Source organism: Mesoplodon mirus (assembly GCF_964341445.2).
Source record: "Mesoplodon mirus genome assembly, chromosome: X".
NCBI classification, from domain to species: domain Eukaryota; kingdom Metazoa; phylum Chordata; class Mammalia; order Artiodactyla; family Ziphiidae; genus Mesoplodon; species Mesoplodon mirus.
This window is the reverse complement of record NC_138981.1, coordinates 167,641-191,080: the sequence shown is the minus strand read 5'-3', so window position 1 is coordinate 191,080 and position 23,440 is coordinate 167,641. Positions and strand designations below refer to the sequence as shown.

Below are 23,440 nucleotides of genomic sequence, written 5' to 3'. Positions count from 1 at the left end.
CTCCCGTGTCCGTGCCCAGCTGTTTGTTTTTCCGTCATCCGGTGGTCCGTCAGGGGTGGCGGGGGAGCAGGCCTGGCCTGCCTCTGTGCCACGTCCCTGCATTTCCCCAGCACCTTGGCTTGGTCGGCGCCGAGGCTGTGCTGGGGCACCGGTCAGCTCCGGGTCGGCAGAGCTTCCCGTGATGGACGCCCAGCGTGGTGTCCTGACCATCTCTCTCTGTCACATCCAGACCTTCAGCCCTATCTGGGCGTGAATATGGCGATGCCAGCCTTCTTTTTGTCACTGTTGGCTGCTGTATCTTTTTCCACTTGTTAAAAGTTTTCAACCTCTGTGTCCTTACATCTTACATGTGTTTCCTGTAAGTCACTCTTTTTTTTTTTCATCTGATCTTTGTTTTTTAATTGAAACATTTCACCCATTTTCATTTATAAGGACTATGAATCCGTTCTGATTTATTTTCACATCTTAGTTATGTTTCTGTTCATGCTCTTCTTTCCCTCTTTTTTATCTTTTCCTCGCCGGAGTAGTTAATACTAGCTTACTGCTCGTCTTACAAGGCAGTGACTTCGTTTCTCTAGGTACAGAGTCAGCATCTTCACCCTCGAACTCAAAACCTTCAAGCCCTTCACCGCCGGCCCCCTCCCGTTTCACATTGTTGTCCCGAGAGTCTTTAAAGAGGAGGTAAAACAATATTCTTCTCACCAACGTGTGTGGAGGGCGCGTGCGTGGACGTACCCAGGTCGGCACCACGTTCCTTTCCCTTCGTTCCGTCCTGCACTTCAGACCTTCCATTTGGGAGCGCGTCGCTTCCTGCCCGAGCCCAGTTCTCCCAGGAGGGGTCGACAAGCTGACCGAGTGGCAGGCGCCGTGGAGCTGGGGACGTGGGGGGAGCTCACCACTCTCAGGAGGCTCCGCTCGGCTCCGCCGTGTCCCTGGCGGCTGCCTTTCCCTCCGCTTCCCGGGTGGCTGGGGAGGGCGGCGCCCCCGTCCTGACAGCGGAGAAAAGAGCGCATGTTGAGCGGCACCTCGTCTGTGTGCGTCTGCGGCCGTGGCCTGGCAGGTGGGGATACCTGCCCTGGGACCAGCCGGCCCGGCTGCTTCGGGGATGGGCGATGGTGGCACCCGGCGCTGAGTGCCGCCGTGCCGGGGAGGATGCCAGAGGCGTCCGTGCAAGCCAGCAGCCCTTTCCGCAGGCGTGAGCCATGAGCTGCTACAGGTGACAGCCAGGACGTGGGGCCTGCGCTCCATCCTGCCCTCCACACAGAGGCGAGGCAAACTGGGGAAAACTGAACCCGCCCAGAGGAGTGAACCCGGGGGAAACCTTCCCCAGGTGAAGCCTGGCATCCCCAGGAGACGCGTGAACCCTCGAATCTCTCCGTCCGCAGGGCCGGCGCTGGGTCTCGCTTCCCCCGCGGCTGTTCTTTGCCACCGTAGGCGGGCATCACAGCCCAGCAGCTCTGCCGCGAAACCAAATCCCGGAGCCAGGACGTCCTAGGGCTGGGAGGAGGGGGTCAGCCTCTGTCCCTGGGCGCCGACAGGGCCGAGTCTGAATGGAACATGGGCCGAGGTGTCCCGCGGCCCCTCCCGGGGCAGGGGCTCCCCTGGGGCCTGTCCTCCCGCTTCCTGCTGTCCCCCCACCCCATGCCCGTGCTGTCGCTGCCCCAGCCCGTGGCCGTGCCGGCCCTCAGGGCCGCCTGCTGTTCCTCTCCTTCCTCTCCGTGCGCCTCCCAGCTCTCCCCTCGTCTCTCAGGACTGAGCCAAGTCTGCACGCAGCCCCTCAGGATTACGTTGGCCCCGTGGTGATCACAGAGCTCGTCGCCCAGTGTCCCCAGGCTGCCACACGGACCTGGTACGGCTGACTCATGAGGGCTCCACCTCTTCTTGGTACGGTCACCGCCCCGTGCAAGGTCACCGCCCCGTGCAAGGTCATGGAGCACCGAACATCTGCCTCGTCAGCTGGGGCCTTAGGAAACACAGGAGACATGGGGCATCCGCGATGTGACGGAAGGGGACGCGGGACATCCCCTATGTGGCTGACGGGACATGGGACGTCCCGAGGTGTGACCGAGGGGACGCGGGATGTCCCTGATGTGACCGAGGGGTCGCGGGACGTCCCGAGGTGTGACCCAGGGGACACGGGAGGTCGCTGATGTGACCGAGGGGTCGCGGGACGTCCCGAGGTGTGACCCAGGGGACGCGGGAGGTCGCTGATGTGACCGAGGGGTCGCGGGACGTCCCGAGGTGTGACCCAGGGGACGCGGGAGGTCGTTGATGTGACTGAGGGATCGCGTGACGTCCCGAGGTGTGACCCAGAGGACGCGGGAGGTCCCTGATGTGACCGAGGGGTCACGGGACGTGCCGAGGTGTGACCCAGGGGACGCGGGAGGTTGCTGATGTGACCGAGGGGTCGCGGGACGTCCCGAGGTGTGACCCAGGGGACGCGGGAGGTCCCTGATGTGACCGAGGGGTCGCGGAACGTCCCGAGGTGTGACCTAGGGGACGCAGGAGGTCGCTGATGTGACCGAGGGGTCGCGGGAGGTCCCGAGGTGTGACCGAGGGGTCGCGGGACGTCCCGAGGTGTGATCGAGGGGTCGCGGGAGGTCCCTGATGTGACCGAGGGGTTGCAGGAGGTCTCGAGGTGTGACCGAGGGGGGTGCCTGCCGTTTCCTGCTGTGTCGCGGGTGGAGAAGCAGTCTGGGTCGTAGGCTGTAGGGGTGACGTCCACTCACAACGTTAGCATCAGTGCACGGCGTGATTCCTGAAGGCCGTGTGCTGCGCCTCGGCTGCAGGCCGGTGGCGGGGCCCCTGGCACTTGTGGGCGTGGAGCTGTGCTGTGTGTGCCTGGTCGGGGCAGCTGGGATGGGGGCACCCCGCCATGAGCAGACCGCCACCGCGCCCTGTTCTTGGCTGTGCGGGCCTGGCTGCCCGCTCCAACCCCCTGGATGTAACCACCCCTGGCCGGGCAGTGCTGCCTGTGAGCCCTCTCTCCTGCGTTTGCCTTCCATCTGCTTTTCCGCGTGTGCCTCTGGATGCCCAGGGGCCGTGGGCTCCGTGTGTCCGTAGTGCCCTGTGTGCTCTGAGTTTCCCAGACCTCGCTGGCAGGCGTACCCCTCGCCGTCCCCTCTCTGGAACACCTGGTCACTCCCCATCCTCCACCGGTCCCGTGGCCTGAGGCCTTGCTTGCTCCTCCCTTGCTCCAGCGCTTCCCACCAGGACCCTGGGCTCTTCCTGTTGCGTCACGGTGTGTCCTCGTGTCCCCAGCCGCAGGGAACCCGGGGTGTGTCCTCGTGTCCCCAGCCGCAGGGAACCCGGGGGTGCGTCCTCGTGTCCCCAGCCGCAGGGAACCCGGGGGTGCGTCCTCGTGTCCCCAGGGAATCCGGGGTGTGTCCTCGTGTCCCTAGGGAACCTGGGGTGTTTCTAGGAGGCGGGCCGTGCTTCCCCGTCCCTGCCCGTCAGGGACGCCCGGATGCGTGAGTCTCCGTGGGCATTACGGGCCGTGACTCGGGACAGCTCTTTCTGGCACCCAGGAGGCCTTCCCGGGTCAGTGCAGAGGGACACTGCACATCATGCAGGGGGACAGTGTCCCACAGTCCAGGGACAGCACGCCTCACCGAGTGCGGCCACCCTCCGGGCCTCCCCAGACCTGCCCAGTCCCAGCGCGTCCACTCCCGGCAGGTGCTTCCTGAGTGGTTCCACTGGCTGGTCCCGTCTACTCAGGGGCGTTGGCGAACGCAGCCCTCCTCTGCATGCGTGGTGCACGCTTCTGACCTGTGACTGCACTGAGCTCACAGGTCACCCCGCCGGCCACCAGGCAGACATCCTGACGCTGCCGTCTGGAAGGCGCGGTGTGCGCTCCAGGATGGCTCCTGGCTGCTCCCTGTGCCAGGACGCCGAGCCCTCAGGGCTGCGGTGCTTTCTGAGGGCCATGCCCGGCCACGGCGCTTGCCTCACATCCCATCCACAGGGAAGGACGGTGTGGGGACGGGCGGTTCCAGGCGCGAGATGCAAACGAGGGGACAGCCCGCCTGTGCCGACCTTGACCTCCCGGGAGCCAGGAGGGCAGGTTCTCTCAGCAGCTGTCCTTGTCCTGAGGGGTCATGCCCGAGGCAGGATCGGGCGAAGCAGGGCTGTGTGTGTGGCGCTCCGCCACGGGCCGCGTCACCTCCCGTGTCTGCAGTCAGCCCGGCGATGGTCTGGGCGTTCTGTCCACAGTCGGGTTTGCTGGGCTCGGGGCAGCCGCTCTGGTCCAGCCCGCGCCTGCTCAGTGCGCACCGGCGGGCAGCAGGTGCTCGCCGTGCTGGGTCCTCACCGCTCTCTCTCTCAGGTGCAGACGAGGAAGGAGCAGCCCCTGCCGCCCGCCGCCAGCCTGAGCATCCCCACGTTCTACTTCCCCCGAGGCCGCCCGCAGGACACCGTCAACGTAGACGCCAGCATCGCCAAGATCGAGAGGACTTTCGCCCAGTTCCCGCACGAGAGGGCCACCATGGGGGACATGGGCAGAGTGGCCAAGGTGGGTGTCTGCGCGCAGAGCCGTGGCCCGCGGCCCCCCTGCGTCGTGGCCACGCGTGAGCTCACCTCGCCTGCGTCCCGCTTACTTCGGTCCTTAGCGACCTGAGGCACAGAGGGGTTCGTGCTACGCTTTGTCCTCGGGCGTGTCTGTGTGCCGTCCTCCCAGGTGTGGGCAGCTTGGAGGGACCCTGCCCAGGGGCTCTGTGTCTCTGCTGTGCAGGGTGGTGGTGTTCTGGGCAGACGCATGTGGACCCATAGTCCGCATGGAGCAACACCGTGTGTGGGGTTTTAAACTTAACCCAGGTGTTCTCACGCCATGCACATCCCTGATCAATATCGGTGTTTCCTTCCAACAGTGTGTGTCAGGGTCCCGCGTGTGGACGCCCAGTGAGTTTGGTTGCTGCACCCTCTCTTGTGGGAACACACCACGGTGTACTCGTCCATCCCCGATGGCTGGCTGTCTGCCTGTGGCAAGGGACCTGGGTTCCACGTGGTCCCTCTGGTGTCTCACCCTGGGGGCGGGCTTGCTGGACAGAGGACAGTCCTCACCCTCACCTCCATGAGATGCCCCAGGTTGCCTAGCGGAGTTGTGCCCCCGTGGGAGGTTCCCGCGCACCCAGCCCCCCAGCTCTCTGTGTCGTTGGCAGCTGTGCGCAGGCATTTCCTGGGTGTTTGAGTTTGTACCTCCCGGTCCCCCGTGGGTCAGGCTGCTTTTACAAAGTGCTTCTGAATTCATCGTTAGGTTTCTTCAGTGGGTTGCTTGTGCCTCTCCTTTGCCCCTGGTGCTGCTGGGGTGAGTTCTCTTTTTTCATTCTCCCTCTCCGCCTGTAAAATTTCTAAGTCCTGGCGGCTGATCCTCTGTCCGTTATGTGCATTCTGAAAAGTTCTCCTGTTCTGTTTGCTGAATAACTTCATGTGCTCCCTTTTGCTTTCAGTTTTCAGCAGTTGCCTTCTCTTCTTTTTCTAACAGCTTTTTTGAGATGTAATTCACATGCCACACAATTCACCCATTTAAAGTATACAACTCAGTAGTTTTTAGTGTATTCACAGAGTTGTGCAACCATCACTACAGTTAATTCTTATCACCGCAGAAAGAAACCTTATACCCTTTGGCTGTCATCCCCCCATCCCCTTCCCCCCATCCCTAGGGAGCCACTAATCTACCTTCTGTCTCTGTGGACTGGCCTGTTCTGGACGTTTCCTCTAAGTGGAATCACACACTGTGTGTCCTTTGTCTGGCTTCTCTCACTGAGCATCATGTGTTCAAGGTTCGTCCACGCTGTAGCCCGTGCTTCACTCCTTTTTGATAAATTTATTTATTTTTGGCCATGTTAGGTATTCGTTGCTGCACGCGGGCTTTCTCTACTTGCGGCGAGCGGGGACTACTCTTCGTTGCGGCTTCTGTTGTTGCGGAGCACAGGCCCTAGGTTTGCAGGCTCAGTAGTTGTGGCACACTGGCTTCGTTGCTCCGCGGCATGTGGGATCTTCCCGGACCAGGGCTCGAACCCACGTCTCCTGCACTGGCAGACGGATTCTTAACCACTGCGCCACCAGGGAAGTCCCTTCACTCCTTTTAATATTCCTTTACATATTTATCCATTCATCCTTTCGTGGACGCTTGGGTTGTTCCACCTTTTGGCTCTTGTGAGTGGTGCTGCTGTGAACGTTCAGGTGCTACAAGTTTTTGTGTAGACGGACATGTTTGCGTTTCTCTTGGGTAGATACTTAGGAGTGAATTGCTGGGTTGGACGGTAACACTATTTAACTGTCTGAGGAACTAGGAGACTGTTTTCTGAAGCAGCGGCCCCGCTTTACTTTCCCACCCACCAGCGCCGTGTGAGGGCCCCCGTGTATTCACATCCTCGCCAGCACTTGTGGCCTTTTTGATTGTAGACCATCCTATCCCAGTGTGTGTGAAGCGGTGCCTCCTTGTGGTTTGGAGTTGCATTTCCTTCATGATTAATGTTAAGCCTCTGTTCATGTGCTTATTGGCTATTTCTGTCTTCTTTGGAAAAACGTCTCTTCAGATCCTTTGACTATTTTTTCAGTTGAGGTATTTGTCATTTTATTGTTGAATTGTAAGAGTTCTTTATACAGTCTAGATAGAATCCCTTATCGGGTATATATAGTGTGCAAATATTTTCTCCCATTATCTGGGTGATTTTTTTCACTTTTTTTTCCACTTTTTTAATATTAAAGTAAAGTTGTTTTACATTGTTGTGTTAATTTTTGCTGTACAGCAGAGTGATTCAGTTATACAGGTACACACATTCTTTTGTATATTCTTTTTCATTATGCTTTATTACAGGATATTGAATATAGTTCCCTGTGTTATACAGTAAGACCTTGTTGTTTATCCATTCTATATATATTGGGTTGGCCAAAAAGTGACTTCGGTTTTGGGTTTTGTACTTATTTATTTATTTATTTATTTCTAGCTTTATTGAGATTATTGACATACAACATTGTGTAAGCTTTATTGAGTTTATTGACGTACAACATTGTGTAAGTGTAAGGTGTACAGCATAGTGATTCGATAGATGTATTTATTGCAAAATGATTACCACAGTAATGTTAGTTAGCACATCCATAATCTCACATACTTACAACTTATTTTTAATTGGGGTAGAGTTGTTTTACAGTGTTCTGTTAGTGTCTACCGTACACTGAAATGGAGTTCCCTGTGCTATACAGCAGGTTGTTATTAGTCATCTGTCTTATACAGCTTAGTGTATGTATGTTAATCCCAATCTCCCAGTTCAGCTCACGCCTGCTTCCCCACCGTGGTGTCCATATGTTTGTTCTCTACATCTGTGCCTCTTATTTCTGCCTTACAAACCAGTTTATCTGTACCATTTTTCTAGATTCCACAAATATGCCTTAATATACGATATTTGTTTTTCTTTTTCTGACTTCGGTCTTCATGACAGTCTCTAGGTCCATCCCTGTCTCTACAAATGACCCATTTTCATTCCTTTTTATGGCTGAGTAATATTCCATTGTATATATATGTGCCTTCGGTTTTTAAGTAAAAAATAAAAGACACATTTTTCATTTTCACCAAGAACTTTATTGAACAACGTAGTCACCCTTTTGCTCCACTACCATCTGCCATTTTTCAGGCAACTTCATAATTCCATCTTCCCAAAACCTTTTATTTTATTTATTTATTTATTTTTGTGTGTGTGGTATGCGGGCCTCTCACTGTTGTGGCCTTTCCCGTTGCGGAGCACAGGCTCCGGACGCGCAGTCTCAGCAGCCATGGCTCACAGGCCCAGCCGCTCCGTGGCATGTGGGATCTTCCCGGACCAGGGCACGAACCCGTGTCCCCTGCATCGGCAGACGGACTCTCAACCACTGCACCACCAGGGAAGCCCCCTTTTATGTTTTTGAGCAAAGAACTGTTCCAGGTGCCTTTTACTGTCTTCCAGGGAATTGAAATTGTTTCCATTAAGAGAATTTTGTGAAGGCCTAAATAAATGTAAATCCAAAGGTGTGATGTCTGGTGAATACGGTGGATGAATCAGAACTTCTCAGCCAAGCTCTAACAGTTTCTGCCTGGTCATCAAAGAAACATGCGGTCTTGTGTTATCCTGATGGAAGATTATGCGTTTTCTGTTGACTGATTCTGGACGCTTTTCATCGAGTGCCACTTTCAGTTGGTCTCATTGGGAGCAGCACTTGTTGGAATTAATCGTTTGGTTTTCCAGAAGGAGCTCATAATAGAGGACTCCCTTCCAACCCCACCATATACACAGCATCACCTTCTTTGGATGAAGACCGGCCTTTGGTGTGGTTGGTGGTGGTTCATTTCGCTTGCTCCACAATCTCTTCCGTTCCACATTATTGTACAGTATCCACTTTTCATCACCCGTCACAATTTGTTTTAAAAATGTAACGTTTTCATGATGTTTCAATGGAGAGTCTCATGCAGCAATACGGTCAAGAAGGTTTTTTTCGCTTAAGTGGAACCCAAACATCAAAGCGGTTCACATCACCAAGCTGGTGCACATGATTTCCAGCACTTGATCTGGATATTGTGAGTATGTCGGCTGTCTCCCGCGTGGTGTAACATTGACTGTTCTCAGTTAACGTCTGGATTTGATTGTTACCAACTTCAACTGGTCTGCCCGAGCGTGGAGCATCGTCCGGCGAGAAATCTCCAGCACGACACTTCGCAGACCACTATTGACACGTTCGATCAGTCATGGCACCTTCTCCATACACTGCACAAATCGTTTTTTTGCGTTGCGGTTGCATTTTTACCTTTCTTGGAATAATAAAGCATAATATACTGAAAATGTTGCTTTTTTTCTCCCATCTTCAATATTAAAATGGCTACACAAAAATTTAACCAATTTTGATAAGTCTTTTTTTAAATGCATGCTGGTATGACAGCTGTCACATACAGTCTAACAAAATTGTTTTGAATGAAGTTAAAGACATCTAAGTGCTACTAGAGCCGTCTTACAAAGAAAAACCAAATAAACCTTTTGGCCAACCTGATACTAGTTTGCGTCTGCTAATCCCAAGCTCTCAATCCATCCCTCCCCCACCCCTCTTCCCCTTGGCAACCAAAGTCTGTTCTCTATGTCTGTGAGTCTGTTTCTGTTTTGTAAATAAGTTCATTTGTATCATTTTTGAGAGTCCACATATATTTACGTTATCATATGATACTTGTTTTTCTCTGTCTGACATACTTCACTTAGTATGATCATCTCCAGGTCCATGCATGTTGCTGCAAATGGCATTATTTCATTCTTTCTTTATGGCTGAGTAATGTTCCAGTGTATATATGTACCACATCTTCTTTATCCATTCCTCTGTCTCTGGACATTTAGGTTGCTTCCATGTCTTGGCTGTTGTGAATAGTGCTGCTGTGAATATAGGGATGCATATATCTTTTTGAATTGTAGTTTTCTCCAGATATATGCCCAGGAGTGGGGTTGCTGGAACATATGGTAACTCTATTTTTAGTTTTCTGAGGAACCTCCACACTGTTTTCCGTAGTGGCTGCACCAGCTTTACGTTCCCACCAACAGTGTAGGAGGGTTCCCTTTTCTCCACACCTTCTCCAGCACTTGTTATTTGTAGGCTTTTTAATGATGGCTCTTCTGACCAGTGTGAGGTGGTATCTCATTGTAGTTTTGATTTGTAGTTCTCTGATAACTAGCGATGTTCAGCATCTTTTCATGTGCCTGTTGGCCATCTGTCTTCTTTGGAGAAATGTCGATTTACGTTCTCCGCCCATTTTTTGATTGGGTGTTTTTTTGTTGTTGAGTCGCTGAGCTGGCTGGATATTTTGGAAATCAGTTCCCTGTCGGTTGCATCCTCTGCAAACATTTTCTCCCCTTCCATAGGTTGTCTTCGTTTTGTTCATGGTTTCCTTTGCTGTGCAAAAATAAGCTTGTAAAGTGTGATTAGGTCCCATTTGTTTTTGTTTTTATTTCTGTTGCCTTGGGAGACTGATCTAAGAAAACATTGGTACGGTTTATGTCAGAGAATGTTTTGCCTATGTCTCTTCTGGGAGCTTTATGGTGTCATGTCTTGTATTTAAGTCTTTGAGCCATTTTTAGTTTATTTTTGTGTATGGTGTGAGGGTGTGTTCTAACTTCGTTGATTTACGTGCATCTGTCCAACTTTCCCACCACCACTTGAAGAAAGTGTTTTATTTCCATTGTATATTCTTGCCTCCTTTGTCGAAGATTAATTGACCGTAGGTGCGTGGGTTTATTTCTGGGCTCTCTATTCTGTTCCACTGATCTACATGTCTGTTTGTGTGCCAGTACCACAGTATTTTGATTACTGTAGCTTTGTAGTATTTTGTCAAGTCTGGGAGGGTTATGACTCCTGCTTTGTTTTTTTCCCTCAGGATTGCTTTGGCAATTCTGGGTCTTTCATGGTTCCATATCAATTTTAGGATTATTTGTTCTAGTTCTGTGAAAAATGTCATGGGTAATTTGATAGGAACTGCATTAAATCTGTAGATTGCTTTGGGCAGTATGGCCATTTTAACAATACTCATTTTTCCAGTCCAGGAGCATGAGATATCTTTCCATTTCTTTGAATCATCTTTAACTTCCTCTGTTAGTGTTTTGTAGTTCTCAGCATGTAAGTCTTTCACCTCCTTGGTCAGGTTTATTCCTTAGTTTTTGGGGGGTTTTTTGGTGTTTTTTTGTTTTTTTTTTACATTCACTTTCTGCTCTTTCATTTTTAGTGTAAAGAAATGCATCCGATTTCTGTATGTTAAAGTGTAAAGAAATGCAACTGATTTCTGTATGTTAATCTTGTATCCTGGTACCTTGCTGAATTCGTTTATCAGTTCTAGTAGTTTTTGTGTGGCGTCTTTAGGGTTTTCTATATATAGTATCATGTCATCTGCACGTAGTGACAAGTTTACCTCTTCCCTTCCAATTTGGATACCTGTTTCTCTTTCTTGTCTGATTGCTGTGGCTAAGACTTCCAATACTATGTTGAATAGAAGTGGTGAGAGGGGGCATCCTTGTTCCAGATTTTAGCAGGAAGGCTTTTAACTTTTCCCCGTTGAGTGTATATCGGCTGTGGGTTTGTCATAAATAACTTCTATTATGTTTATAGATATGTTTCCTCTATACCCATTCTGGTAGGAGTTTTTATCATGAATGGATGTTGAATTTTGTCAAGTGCTTTTTCTGAATCTATTGAGATGGTCATTTGGTTTTTGTCTTTTCTTTTGTTGATGTGGTGTTTCACATTGATTTGTATATGTTGAACCATCTTTGTGAACTTGGGATGAGCTCCACTGGGTCATGTTGTATGATCTTTTTTATGTGTTGTTGGATTCGGTTTGCTAGTATTTTGTTGAGAATTTTTACATCTATGTTCATCAAAGATATTAGCCTGTAATTTTCTTTTTTGGTAGTGTCTGGTTTTGGTATTGGGTCGATGGTGGCTTCATAGAATGTCTTTGGGGTATTCCCTCCTCTTCAGTCTTTTGAAAGAGTTTGAGAAGGATTGGTAAAAGTTCTTTGTATGTTTGGTAGAATTTGCCTGTGAAGCCATCTGGTCCTGGACTTTTGTTTGTATGGAGTTTTTTTTTATTACAGATTCTATTTCACTTCCAGTTTTCAGGCTTTCAAAGTATCTTATTTCTTGTGATTCAATTTTGGTGGGTTTTATGTTTCTAGAAAGTTGTCCATCTCTTCTAAGTTGTCGAATGTGTTGGCATATAGTTGTTCATAGTATTCTGTTACGGTTTTTTGTATTTCTGTGGTATTGGTTGATATTTCTCCTTTTTCATTTCTTATTTTGTTTGAGTCTTCTCTCTTTTTTTGGTGAGCCTGGCCAGAGGTTTGTCAATTTTTGTTGGGTTTGTTACCCTTTCAAAGAACAAGCTTTTGGTCTTATTGATTTTTTCCTAGGTTTTTTGTGTGTGTGTGTGTGTGGTACACGGGCCTCTCACTGTCGTGGCCTCTCCCGTTGCGGAGCACAGGCTCCGGACGCGCAGGCTCAGCGGCCATGGCTCACGGGCGCAGCCGCCCAGCGGCATGTGGGATCCTCCTGGACCGGGGCACAAACCCGTGCCCCCTGCATCGGCAGGCCAACCCCCATCCTCTCCCTGGGTCTGACCTCTGAAGCCCAAGCTTCAGCACCCAGCCCCCGCCCGCCCCAGTGGACGGGTGTCTCAGTCTGGGGAGCACAGGGCAGCAGTGAGCACCGTCTGTGTTGCCTTTTGCAGACCTGCTGTTGTGCTCTCTCTGAGGCCCTGAAGCTCCTCCTTTGTCCACGCTGATCTCCCTGCCAGCGAGGGCACTGTCCAGGGTGCAGGAACCTTTCCTCTTCCACAGCTCCCTCCCTGGGGCCCAGGTCCTGTCCCCATTCCTTTCTCTCTCTCTCTTTTTCTCTTCTTCTTTGTTTTGCCCTGCCTGGTTCCATGGAGATTTTCTTGCCCTTTCTGAAGTCTGAGGTCTTCTGCCAGCGTGCAGTAGGTGTTCGGTGAGAGCTGTTCCACACGCAGGTGGATTTTTCATGTATTTGTGGGAGGACGTGAGTTCCACGTCCTTCTCGTCCTTCTCCTCCTCCACCGTGATCTCTTTCCTCCACATTTTCCTCTTTGAGTTTTAATTTCCTTTAACGTTACTGCTTTATTAAGGGTTTTACTTTCTGGGGTCGATTTTGGTCATTTATGTTTTTTTCTAAAACAATCCTTGGCATGATTATAAATGTATTATTCTAAAGCTTTTCCTTATCTTCTTGTATGATTCTTTTAAAATTTTTGTTTTCTTTTGGAGTATAGTTGATATACAATGTTGTGTTAGTTTCAGGTGTAAAACAAAGTGATTCACTTATACATATATCTATTTATTTTTCAGAATTTTTTTCCCACTTAGGTTATTACACAATATTCAGTAGAGTTCCCTGTGCTATACAGTATGTCCTTGTTGATTATCTGTCTTGTATGTAGTAGGGTGTATAGGTTAACTCCAAACCCCTAATTTATCCCTCCCCGTTGCCTTTCCCCTTTGGTAGCCATAAGTTTGTTTTCTAAGTCTGTGAGTCTTTTTCTGTTTTGTTAATAAGTTCATTTGTATCATTTTTTTTAGATTCCACATATAAGTGATATCATATGGTATTTGTCTTTCTCTGTCTCACTTACTTCACTTAGTATGATCATTTCTAGGTCCATCCATGTTGCTGCAAATGGCATTATTTCATTCTCTTTGATGGCTGAGTCATATTCCATTGTACGTATGTACCACATCTTTATCCGTTCACCTGTTGATGGACGTTTAAGTTGCTTCCATATCTTGGCTATTGTAAATAGTGCTGTAATGAACATTGGGTTGCGTTTATCTTTTCAAATTGTGGTTTTCTTTGGATATATGCCCTGGAGTGGGTTAGCTGGATCACATGGCAACTCTGTTTTTAGGTTTCTGAGGAACCTCCACACTGTTCTCCACAGTGGCTGCACCAACTTTCATTCCCACTGGTAGTGTAGGAGGGTTCCCTTTCCTCCACACCCTCTCCAGCATTTATTGTTTGTACATTTTTTAACAATTGCCATTCTGACCAGTGCGAGGTGATACCTCGTTGTAGTTTTGATTTACATTTCTCTGATAGTTATCGATGTTGAGCATCTTTTCATGTGCTTTTTGTCCATTTGTATGTCTTCTACGGAGAAATGTCTATTTAGGTGTTCTGCCCAGTTTTCAATTGCGTTGTTTTCTTTCATACTGAGCTGCATGAGCTGTTTGTATATTTTGGAGATAAATCCTTTGTCAGTTGCTTCGTTTGCAAATGTTTTCTCCCACTCTGTGTGTTGTCTTTTTGTTTTGTTTTGATGGTTTCCTTTGCTATGCAAAAGCTTGTAAGTTTAATTAGGTCCCATTTGTTTATTTTTGTTTTTATTTTCATTACTCTGGGAGCTAGGTCCAAAAAGATACTGCTGTGATTTATGCCAGAGTGGCTGTCTTTGTTTTCCTCTAAGAGTTTTATAATATCCGGTCTTACATTTAGGTCTTTAATCCATTTTGAGCTTTTTTTGTGTATGGTATTACACAGTGTTCTAATTTATTTCTTTTACATGTAGCTGTCCAGCTTTCCCAGCACCACTTATTGAAGAGACTGTCTTTTCTCCATTGTATATTCTTGACTCCTTTGTCATAGGTTAATTGACCATAGGTGCATGGGTTTGTCTCTGGGCTTTCTATTCTGTTCCATTGAATCGTGTGTCTGTTTTTATGCCAGGACCATACTGTTATGATTACTGTAGCTTTGTAGTGTAGTCCAAAGCCAGGGAGCCTGATTCCTCCAGCTCTGTTTTTCTTTCTCAAGATTGCTTTGGTTATTTGGGGGTCTTTATGTTTCCATATAAATTTAAAAAATTTTTCTTCTAGTTCTACGAAAAATGCCATTGGTAAATTGATAGGGTTTGCATTGAATCTGTAGATTGCCCTGGGTAGTATATTCATTTTGGCAGCATCGATTCTTTCAATCCAAGAACATCAAATCTGAACATTTGACCCTTTGTCTTTGTAGGGTTATTTATCTCTGATTCCTTTTGACTAGTCATGCTAGAGGTTAATTTATATTTTTTCAGATAAGAATCTGTCAGCTTCATTGAATAATTTTTTGTTCATCTCCTTCATGAACCTCTGCTTTCATTTTTGTTACTTTCTTACATTTTTTCTATTGTCACTTTTTTCCAGCTTCTTGAATTGAACAGTTATTTTTCAGTCAGCTTTATTGAGATATAATTGACACAGAGTTAGACTCCCCAGTTCTAAGTATACAGTTTGACGGAATTTGATAAATGTTCACCCCTGTGGATCCACATCACCGGCAAGGTAGGGAACACTAATTCCCAGGGACGTCCCTTGGACTCCTTGATCAGTGGGTTGGGCCAGAGGGAGTGGCTTGGGCATCTGCCCACCCCTTTGGTGGTGCCGTGTACAGGGATCATGGGTGCAGGACCCTGCTTTTGCTCCTGGCACCGCAGAAGTGACAGTTAGGTTCTGACTTTCTTGTGTCTTGTTCATAATTTGCCCCAGCTGCACGTGTGTGCAGTTATTTTTAGTCCCTTGTAGTTTCTTTTATCTGTTGCTGGAGGAGACATTTGTCCATGTGCAAGCCCTGCAGCAAAGGGTCCCAGGTCCTGGCCTACCTCACCCTCACTCCCTGGCCCTATGGTGCTGTTGTTTTGCCTTTTCTAGAATTTCACATGAATGGGATCATGTGGTGGGTTGTCTTGGGTTTTTCTGGCCTCTTTCACCCAGCCTAATCGTCAATGTTTGTCCTTAGCATTTACTGCTGAGTAGCATTCTGTGCACGCATGTCCCTTGGTGTATCTGTTTACTGGTGGATGAAAGGTTGTTCCCAGTTTTGTCTCATGAATAAAGCTGTTGTGTATGTCTGTACACAGGATTTGTGCAACACCTTTGCAAGTTCTCTGAGGTAAGAAATGCTACAGAGTTGAATTGCTTGGTCATCTGGTGACTATATCTTTAATTTTATAAGAAACTGTAAAACTGTCTTCCAGTGTGACTGTCCGTTATGTGTGTCCAGCCAGCAGTGTGTGAGACGCCAGTTGCTCTGTAAGCTGTCAGCACTTGGTGTTGACGCTTTTTAACTTTAGCCGAGCTGGTGCCTGTGCAGAGGTCACTTACTGTGGCTTCGTGTCTCATTTCCCTAATGATTATGTTCAATCCCTGGTTATGTGTTTGTTTCTCATCAGCATCTTTTTCTTTTTTTGGCAGCTCTCTTGAGGTATAACTGATGTGAGGTAAACAGTAGATGTTTACTGTGTACCATTTAGTGAGCTTTGATGTGTGTGAATCCCCATGAAGCTAGGCAGACAATTGAGATGAGAAGCATTTCCAGCATCCCCCAAACTTGGCTTCTTTCCAGTCCATCCTGGCCCAGCCCCAGGCCCCCACTGGTCTACTTTCTGTCACTATGGAGTGGAGTTTCCTAGAACTTCATGTAAACAGAATCACAGAGTAGATACTTATTTTTTTTAATTGTGGTAAAATTCACATAAAAATCTATCGGCATGTTAGCCATTCTAAAATCTAAACTTTAGAGGCCCTTATTACATACACAGTGTTGCATGACCCTTACCACTGTCTAGTTCCAGAACACTCTCATCACCCCAAAAGAAGCTCTGGGCCCCTTGGCAGTCACGGCCTTCCCCCTCCCCCAGCCCCTGACACCACTCATCTGCTTCTTGTCTCGGTGGATTGGCCTGTTCTAAATATTTCATACTGATGGAGCCATACACTAATTGTCCTGTGTCTGACTTCCTTCCTTTACTTGGCATCATGTCCTCAAGGTCCATCCGTGTGGTAGCCTGTGTCAGAGCTTCACTCCTTTTCATGGCTGGGTCATACTCCATTAGGCGCTTGGACCCCATGCGGCTTATTCCGTCATCCATAGATGGGCGTTCGGTGGTTTTCACCTTTTGGCTGCTGTGACCAGTGCTACTGTGAACTTTTGAGTATGAGTGTTTGTGTGAGGTCCCGTTTTCAGTTCTTTTGGCTGTGGGGAGGGGGTGGGCAGTGGTGTGTGTGTGTGTACACAGACCTAGGAGTGGAATTGCTGGGTCATGTGGTAATTCTGTGTTTGACTTACCGAGGGACAACCCAGCTGATTTCCACGGCAGCTGCGCCGTCTTGCATCCCCAGCAGCACGTGTGGGTTCCCGTCGCTCCACATCCTCAGCACGCTTGCTCTTCTCTCTCTTTAATTGTAGCCATTTGTCTTGGTTCAGGCTGATGTACCAAATCCTGCAGACCGGGTGGCTTATAAACAACAGAAGTTTACTCCTCATAGTTCTGGAGGCTGGACGTCTGAGATCAAGGTGTCAGCAGGGCTGGTTCTGGTGAGGGCTGTCCTCTGGGGTACAGAAGCTTCTCGCTGTGCCCTCGCACGGAGGAAGCGGTGAGGGAGCTCTCTGGAGTCCCTTTGCTAAGGACACTAATCCCGTTCATAGGGCACCACCCTCATGACCTCCTCACCTCCCAAAGCCTCCACCTCCTGACACCATCACCTCGGGGATTAAGTTTCAACATAAGAACTTTGCAGGGGCGGTGGGGGGCGGACACAAACATTCAGACCACAGCTCTCTCCTCTTGGGTATATGGAGATAACTTGTTGTAATTTGCACATTTCTAATGACTGACAGTACTGGGTGAGCATCTTTTAAATGTGCCCATTTATCATTGAATGTCTTCTTTGATGACATGCCTGTTCAGATGATTTGCCCATTTAAAAATCTGGCGTTTTCTTACTATTGAGTTATATGTGCTTTGCATGCATTCTGGATACAAGCCCTCGTCAGAGGTGCTGTGTAGCAGACGTTTTCTCCCCGTGTTCACTTGTCTTTCTGCTGTCGTAACAGTCTTTGGAATTGCAAACGTTTTGCATTTTGATTGTGTCCAGTTTTCAGATTTTTTCCCTACTTGGTTTATGCATTTGTATCCTTGATGGGAAGTGTTGGCAAATCCAAGGCCAGTAGGATTTTTCTCTTGTGTTTTCTTCTCGAGGCCGATTCGGGTACCTCTTCGCTTCGGGTCTCTGCTCCACTCTGAGCTGGGTACTGGCACACGTGAGGTAGGAGGGAAGGTGCATCTGTGCACACGGAGTCCAGTGGCCCCAGACCCGCTCGTTGGGCACCTCGTCCTCCTGCTGACTTGCCTCGGCACCTCCTTCCGACAGGAATCGCTGTACGTGAGTCTGTCCTGGACGCTCTTGGGTGTCGGTGACGGGTTGCCTGTCACAGCAGGACAGCACTGGCCCCGCTGCTGTAGCTTCACTGCTGTGTTCATTTCAGGCAGTGCTGATTTTCCTGCTTCCCTCTGATTCTCAAGTGCTGAGACTGTTCTGGTGTCTCTGCATTCCCACATGAACTTCAGAATCACCTTTCCCACGTCTGCGAAAGAAGCCTGCTGGGATTCGGGTTGTGATCGTTTGAGTGTGTGGGTGAATTTGGGGACAATCCACGCCTTTCCAACATCGAGTCTGCTGGGTTATGACCCCGACATTTCTCAGACTTTAAGTCATCGTTAATTTCTCTCAGTACCGTTTTGTCATGTTCATCTTTCATCAGATGTATGAATACTTGGGCACAAGCCAGTGTTTCATATCTGATGATCCTGTCAGTAGCGTTATTTTACTTCAGTTTATGGCTGTTCCTGGAAGGGTACAGAACTACTGTTGGTTTTTGTGTGTTGACTTTGGACGAAACATACTCATCAGGTCAGTTTCTCCAGGTTCCTTAGGAGTTTCTAATAGAGGATCAGGTGCTCTACAGATAAAGAGAGTGTCCCCGTTTCCTCTGTAATCTGCGTGTCTTGTATCCTCTTTCTTGCCTTGTTCACTGTGCTGGCTGGGCCTCCGTGAGGACGTTGACTCGGGGTGTGGGAGCAGCATAGCCCTCAACCCCCGGCCTCAGGGCGTGTCGCTCCCCGCAGATGCAGCGTGGGAGCTGCAGCTGCTCCTGTGTCCTGTATCAGGTTGAGGAACCTAGTTTGCTGAGAGCCCTTTTACTGTGTAAAATCTTGAAGGCGTGTTGAAATTTGCCCAGTGCTTTTCTGCACGTATTGAGTGCTCCTGTGGTTTTTCTTCTTCCCTCAACCTGTCTTGCGTCTTTGGATGAATCCCATTTCATCATAAATCCTGTCTCTTCCTCCTTACGTGCTTTTGGATTCTGATTGCTTGTGTCTTGTTAGGGTTTAAATCCCGGCTCAGGAAAAGCTCCCATCTGGAGATGCCTTGTCTAGTGAGTTCTCTGGTTCGGTAGCAGGGTGGCCTGGCCTCACAGAATTGGTTGGGCTATTGCCCTCTTTTCTGGAGCCGCGTGTTTAGAACTGGGCTGGTGTTCTACGTTAAACGTTGGCAGAATTCACAGTGAAGCATTGGGACTGGACATTCTCTCCCTGGGAAGGTTGTGGACATTGCATTTGATGGGGTAGTTCCCGTCTTTCAAGTGTGTGCCCAGCTCCCATGACTTGGTGAATTTATTGGCGCACGTTGTTGATGAGATTCCACACGTTTAGGGCCTGTACTGACCTCCCTCTGCCACTTGTGATGTTGGCATTTGTGTTCTCTGTCTTTATCCTCAGTCAGTTGGGCCTGAAGTTTTTTATTTTCCTGATCTTTTCTGAGAACTAGCTTTTAGTTTCGCTAACTTTTTTGTAATGATGTCCTATCGCATCGATTTCCCATCTTTATTGTTTCCTCTCTTCTGCTCACATTAGGGCTAAGTGTTCTCCTTGCGGTTTCTTACGAGGCAGCTTTGTCCACTCAGCCTTTCTGCTTTGCTCACGCAAGCACTCAATGCTGTGAACTTCCTTCCGGTGCTGCTTGACCGACATCCCACACACTGTTGATGTGTTGGTTTTGGGGTTTTTTCGTGGTTTTTTTTTTTTCCGTCTCATTCAGTGCAAACTACATTTGTGTTTGTCTTGTAACTTCTCCTTTGGCCGATGTGTTATTTAGAATTTCGTTGTTTTGATTTTCAACTCCTGCAGCTTGTTTAGACATGTTTTGGTTACTGATTTCCAGTTTCGTTCTGTCGTGGGCAGGGGTGCTCTGGTCTCAGGGCTTCCAGATGTACTGAGACGTGTTTTCTGGGCTGAGGGTGGTCGTCTTGGTAGACGTGCACTTGAAGGTCCTCCAGCCCTTGAGTGTCGGTTTGCTCCCTGGGTTCCGAGCGTGTCCAGGTCCCGGCGTTTCGGCAGCTTCTGCCTGTTCCGTCGCTTACGGGAGAGGGTGCTGCTCCTGATGCTGAGTGGCTGCGGGGTCTCCCCGGGGAGCTGTGGGCTGGGGGCCGTGGCCTTTGTGCCTCTGTGGGCGGCTGTGTCGTGTGAGGACCTCTTGTCCCCAGATCAGCTCCATCCTCACACCCTGTCTTCTCTCCCGTCATCGCGACACGACTCTTGTTCTTGCCGAGACGTGTTTCTCGGGAGCCTGCGCTCCCGCGATCAGTGGACCCGCTTCTCTGAACACAGAGAGGGGCAAACGGCTGATCCGTGAGAAGGACAGTCTCCGCTTCCTTTCCCTGCGCACGGAGGCCTCTGTCAGCACACGCGTGGGCTTTGATCTGGGCGTCCTGCAGTCCGTCCAGTTCTGAGCCCTTCGGCCTGGAGTTAGCACGGGGGTTGCTGAACCCACAGGGCCGCCCTCATTGCACACGCCAGGCCCGAGTCCGAGGCTGTCACCTGTATGTCCGTCTGACCGGCTCTGGATTCCGGGGGTTCCCACGACCCCCCCTTGAGTTCCGCAGTTTGCTCAGCAGCCCACAGGACTCAGGGAAACACCAGTTCACTATAAAGGGATCCTTATAAAGGGTATGATGAGGGGTGCAGGTGAGCGGCCTGGTGAAGAGGCGTCGGGGTGGGGCGTCGGGGGTCCCCAGTGCAGCAGTCTGTCCTGGTGGAGTTGGGGTGCACCTCTGTCCTGGTGCGGTGGATTCGTTCCCTAACTTGGAAGGCCCCCGCACCCGCTCCCTTAGGGGGTGTTTCAGAGGCTTCATCCCGTGCGCATGATCGAGGCTTCCCTCCGCCTCTGCCCTCGTCCTCTGCAGAGAATGCCGGGGGCTGACAGTTCTGGCTCAGGAACCATGGCGTGAGCTCTGTAAGGACAGCCCCACCCACGACCAAACAGGCTCCCGTCCCCCCAGGAGATTCCAAGGGACTTGGGGGCTCCGTGTCAGGAGCCGGGGGCAGAGGCCAAATATCAGAGCAGAAGACGCTCCCAGCACCAGGTGTTCGTGGTGGGAGCACAGCTGCTCTGGGACTCCCTCTCTGAGGGGATCCCACATGGTCAGGAGCCCCGTAGGGGGAACTGGGCAAAGGCGAGCGTGCACCTGCTCATGGTCCACATGCAGAGTCCTGCACGGGTGGACGTCAGATGCCCTGTGCCACGTGAGAAGAGCCAGACCCCAGGCCCCAGCCAGATGCTGCCGTGTTCGGGACAGGCTGTGTGGACGGACGGAGAGCTCTGTGTGTGCGCAGGCGTCGGGGGGTGCCATAAGGGGCGTGAGGGCGGGGATCGGGGTCACCGCAGGACTGCTCCTGACGGGGTGACACGGGCCTCGACGTTTGCCCGGGTCTCCCATCACGTACACTAGATAGACGTTACAAACCTGTAAAACCTTACCATGTCGTGTGTTTTTCCTTTCAGGGTGACATTTTACCGTATTTTTAAACGCGTTTCTTCGTACCTCTGGATTTCAGAGTTGGTGTTTCCCGTTCCCTTAGAATGTTTGTAGACGGTCCTGAGAGGTAGCGGACAGAGGTCACAGTGACAGCGTTAGGATGGACTCTGCAGCTGCCTGTGGGCGGGTGGGGGGGTGGCCCTGGAAGTGCAGGCGCCGCTCGTCTGGGGACGGGAATGCAGGCGTCACCCCACGGGCAAGGGCACACTACTGCCGTGCGGTGGACGGACGCACGGCCGTGGGACGGGACGGTTCCGTCGCCCAAGTCCGCCCAGCGAGCTCTCACGTGTCCGCACGAGCACCCCAGGCGAGATGCCCGAGGCCCCTGGCTCCCCTGTCCCTGCCGCCTGCGGCCTCCCGCCCCGGGGAGCGGCCAGTGTCCTCCACGCCCCGGCTCACGCAGCCCCCTTGGGGCCCTGGCGCCAGCATCCCTGGCAGGAGGCCTCTGCTTCCCGTCGCCCCAGGACGCGCGCCCACCTGCACAGAGCAGAGGCCTTTCAGCCCGCACTGTGCCTGAACCTCGCCCCGTGGTCCCCACCCCAGCGTGTGCGCGAAGCCACAGAGCGTCCACACGCACGGCTCCCGCGCAGCTGGGCTGCTCCCTCCTGGGGCTCCGAGGATAAGGCGCCGGTACGTTCTGGGCCTGGCGCAGTGGGCAGGAGCGGACTCCGGTGGTCTCCCCCAGGGCGGCCCCTGGCCACGGGCGTGCATGGCCGGTGCTCGGGTCAGGCGGTGCGTCCTGCCAGACCATCTGCCGGCAGCTCCCCGACCTGCGGGCGATGCCCGTGACCCGGGTCCTGTGAGTGCCATCGCCCGTGTGGGCTTCTGTGGGGACCCGGTTTGCGCCTTTCCTCTGCCTCTCCTTCCGGAGTCCTGGCCGTGTTCACACCCTTTTCCCTGCAGGGCCTGTCGCTCTCTTGGGCCCTTTGCCTTTTTTCCTGTACCTTTGCTTTAAAGTCTGTGTGTGACCTCTTTGTCAGGATAATGCCCTGTGAACGTTTTCCTGGTCTGCGGCTTGTTTTTATGCTCTCGGCGACCTCTGCCCCGGAGTTCTTGTGGGGAAGCGGTTCAGTTCACCCACCTTCTCTTTTAGAGTTTTGGTGTTTGAGTCACGTTTAGGGAACCTTTGCTTCTCCAGCATCGGGACGATCTCCTACATTTCCTTCTGGAGTTTCACCGTCCACGCTTGGGGCTGGGATCCCTCCCTCATGGTTTTGTAGAGTTGCCCCGCTGACCAGCTGGGCTCTCACTAGAGACACTCGTTCCCTCTGAGCTGCCGCCAGCTTTGTCTGTGTGCTGAGTTGGTGGGTGGCACGTGGGGGGGTCTGACCCTAAACTGGTCACTTCCTCTTTGCCCTGACGCACAGCCTCACTGCTGTGACTGCACGGAAGGCTTGACAGTCGTGTGCGTTTGCATGTGGGCTTTGAATGAGCTGGTTGATTTCTGCAAAACACACCTTGCTGGGTGTGCATTGGCTTTGCGTTGAATCTGTGGGTCATCTGGGGAACAGTTGACATTTTAACACATTATTGACCGGGGGATTTTTGCAGAAACTAACGCCTGTTCCTGTAATAACGTCTCCGGTCCAAAATGTGTCAGCAGCATTAAGTGTCCAGTCCAGGAATCTGTATGGTCTGTCCCTCCATTTGGGGGGTCTTTGATTTCCCCCAGCCACGCTTTCTCGTTCCCTTTGTAGAGATCTCGCACTTTCAGTTACGCTTACCTGTAGGTTGATGTTTTTTATGCTTTTCATGGACGGCACTGTTAACGTTTTTTATTTTCTAATTGCTTGTTGCCAGTGTGTGGAAACATAATTGATTTTTGTACGTTGTCCTGGGATCCCGCAGCTTTGCTGGTTGTCTGTTACACGTGAGTCCCCTACGTACACAGCCTTCACGTTGGGAACGTTTCGAGATGCAAACGGGCTTACTGTCAGCGTCAGGCACGAGTGCGAGTGGCACTGCAGCTGGCCCTCCGCCGGGTGCTGCTGGCGACCCTTCAGCCCTACCATCTCCCACCTCCTCCCCCTCCTCCAGGCAGTAACCCTTCTGGCCTGTTCCCTCGATGCCAGCCCCCCTGTGCCAGCTGTTGCACTGCACTACTGTACTTTTCAAGGGACTGTAAAAGTGGTTTTTTCATCTTTTGTGTTTGTTTTTAAGGTGTCATTTGCATGGAAAGCATTAGAAACCTGTTACAGTTCAGTACTATGCAGCCGATTGTGTTAGCTGGGTACCT

The 23,440-nt window shown here is 50.7% G+C and overlaps 1 protein-coding gene across 4 annotated transcripts in view; it reads left to right on the top strand.

Annotated features, from left to right (window-relative positions):
- The window catches only part of PPP2R3B (protein phosphatase 2 regulatory subunit B''beta), a 53,811-nt gene that overhangs the window by 14,800 nt on the left and 15,571 nt on the right, over positions 1–23,440 (top strand). For 2 of the 4 annotated variants that reach the window (XM_082608990.1, XM_082608988.1), the window contains exon 2: positions 4,325–4,510. The exons of 1 other annotated variant lie outside the window; for it this stretch is intronic. In XM_082608990.1, the coding sequence (XP_082465116.1) occupies positions 4,325–4,510 (186 nt within the window). Of the gene's footprint in view, positions 1–4,324; positions 4,511–16,755; positions 16,846–23,440 lie in introns of all 4 variants that reach the window. One more of the 4 variants, XM_082608987.1, reaches the window with a different exon arrangement.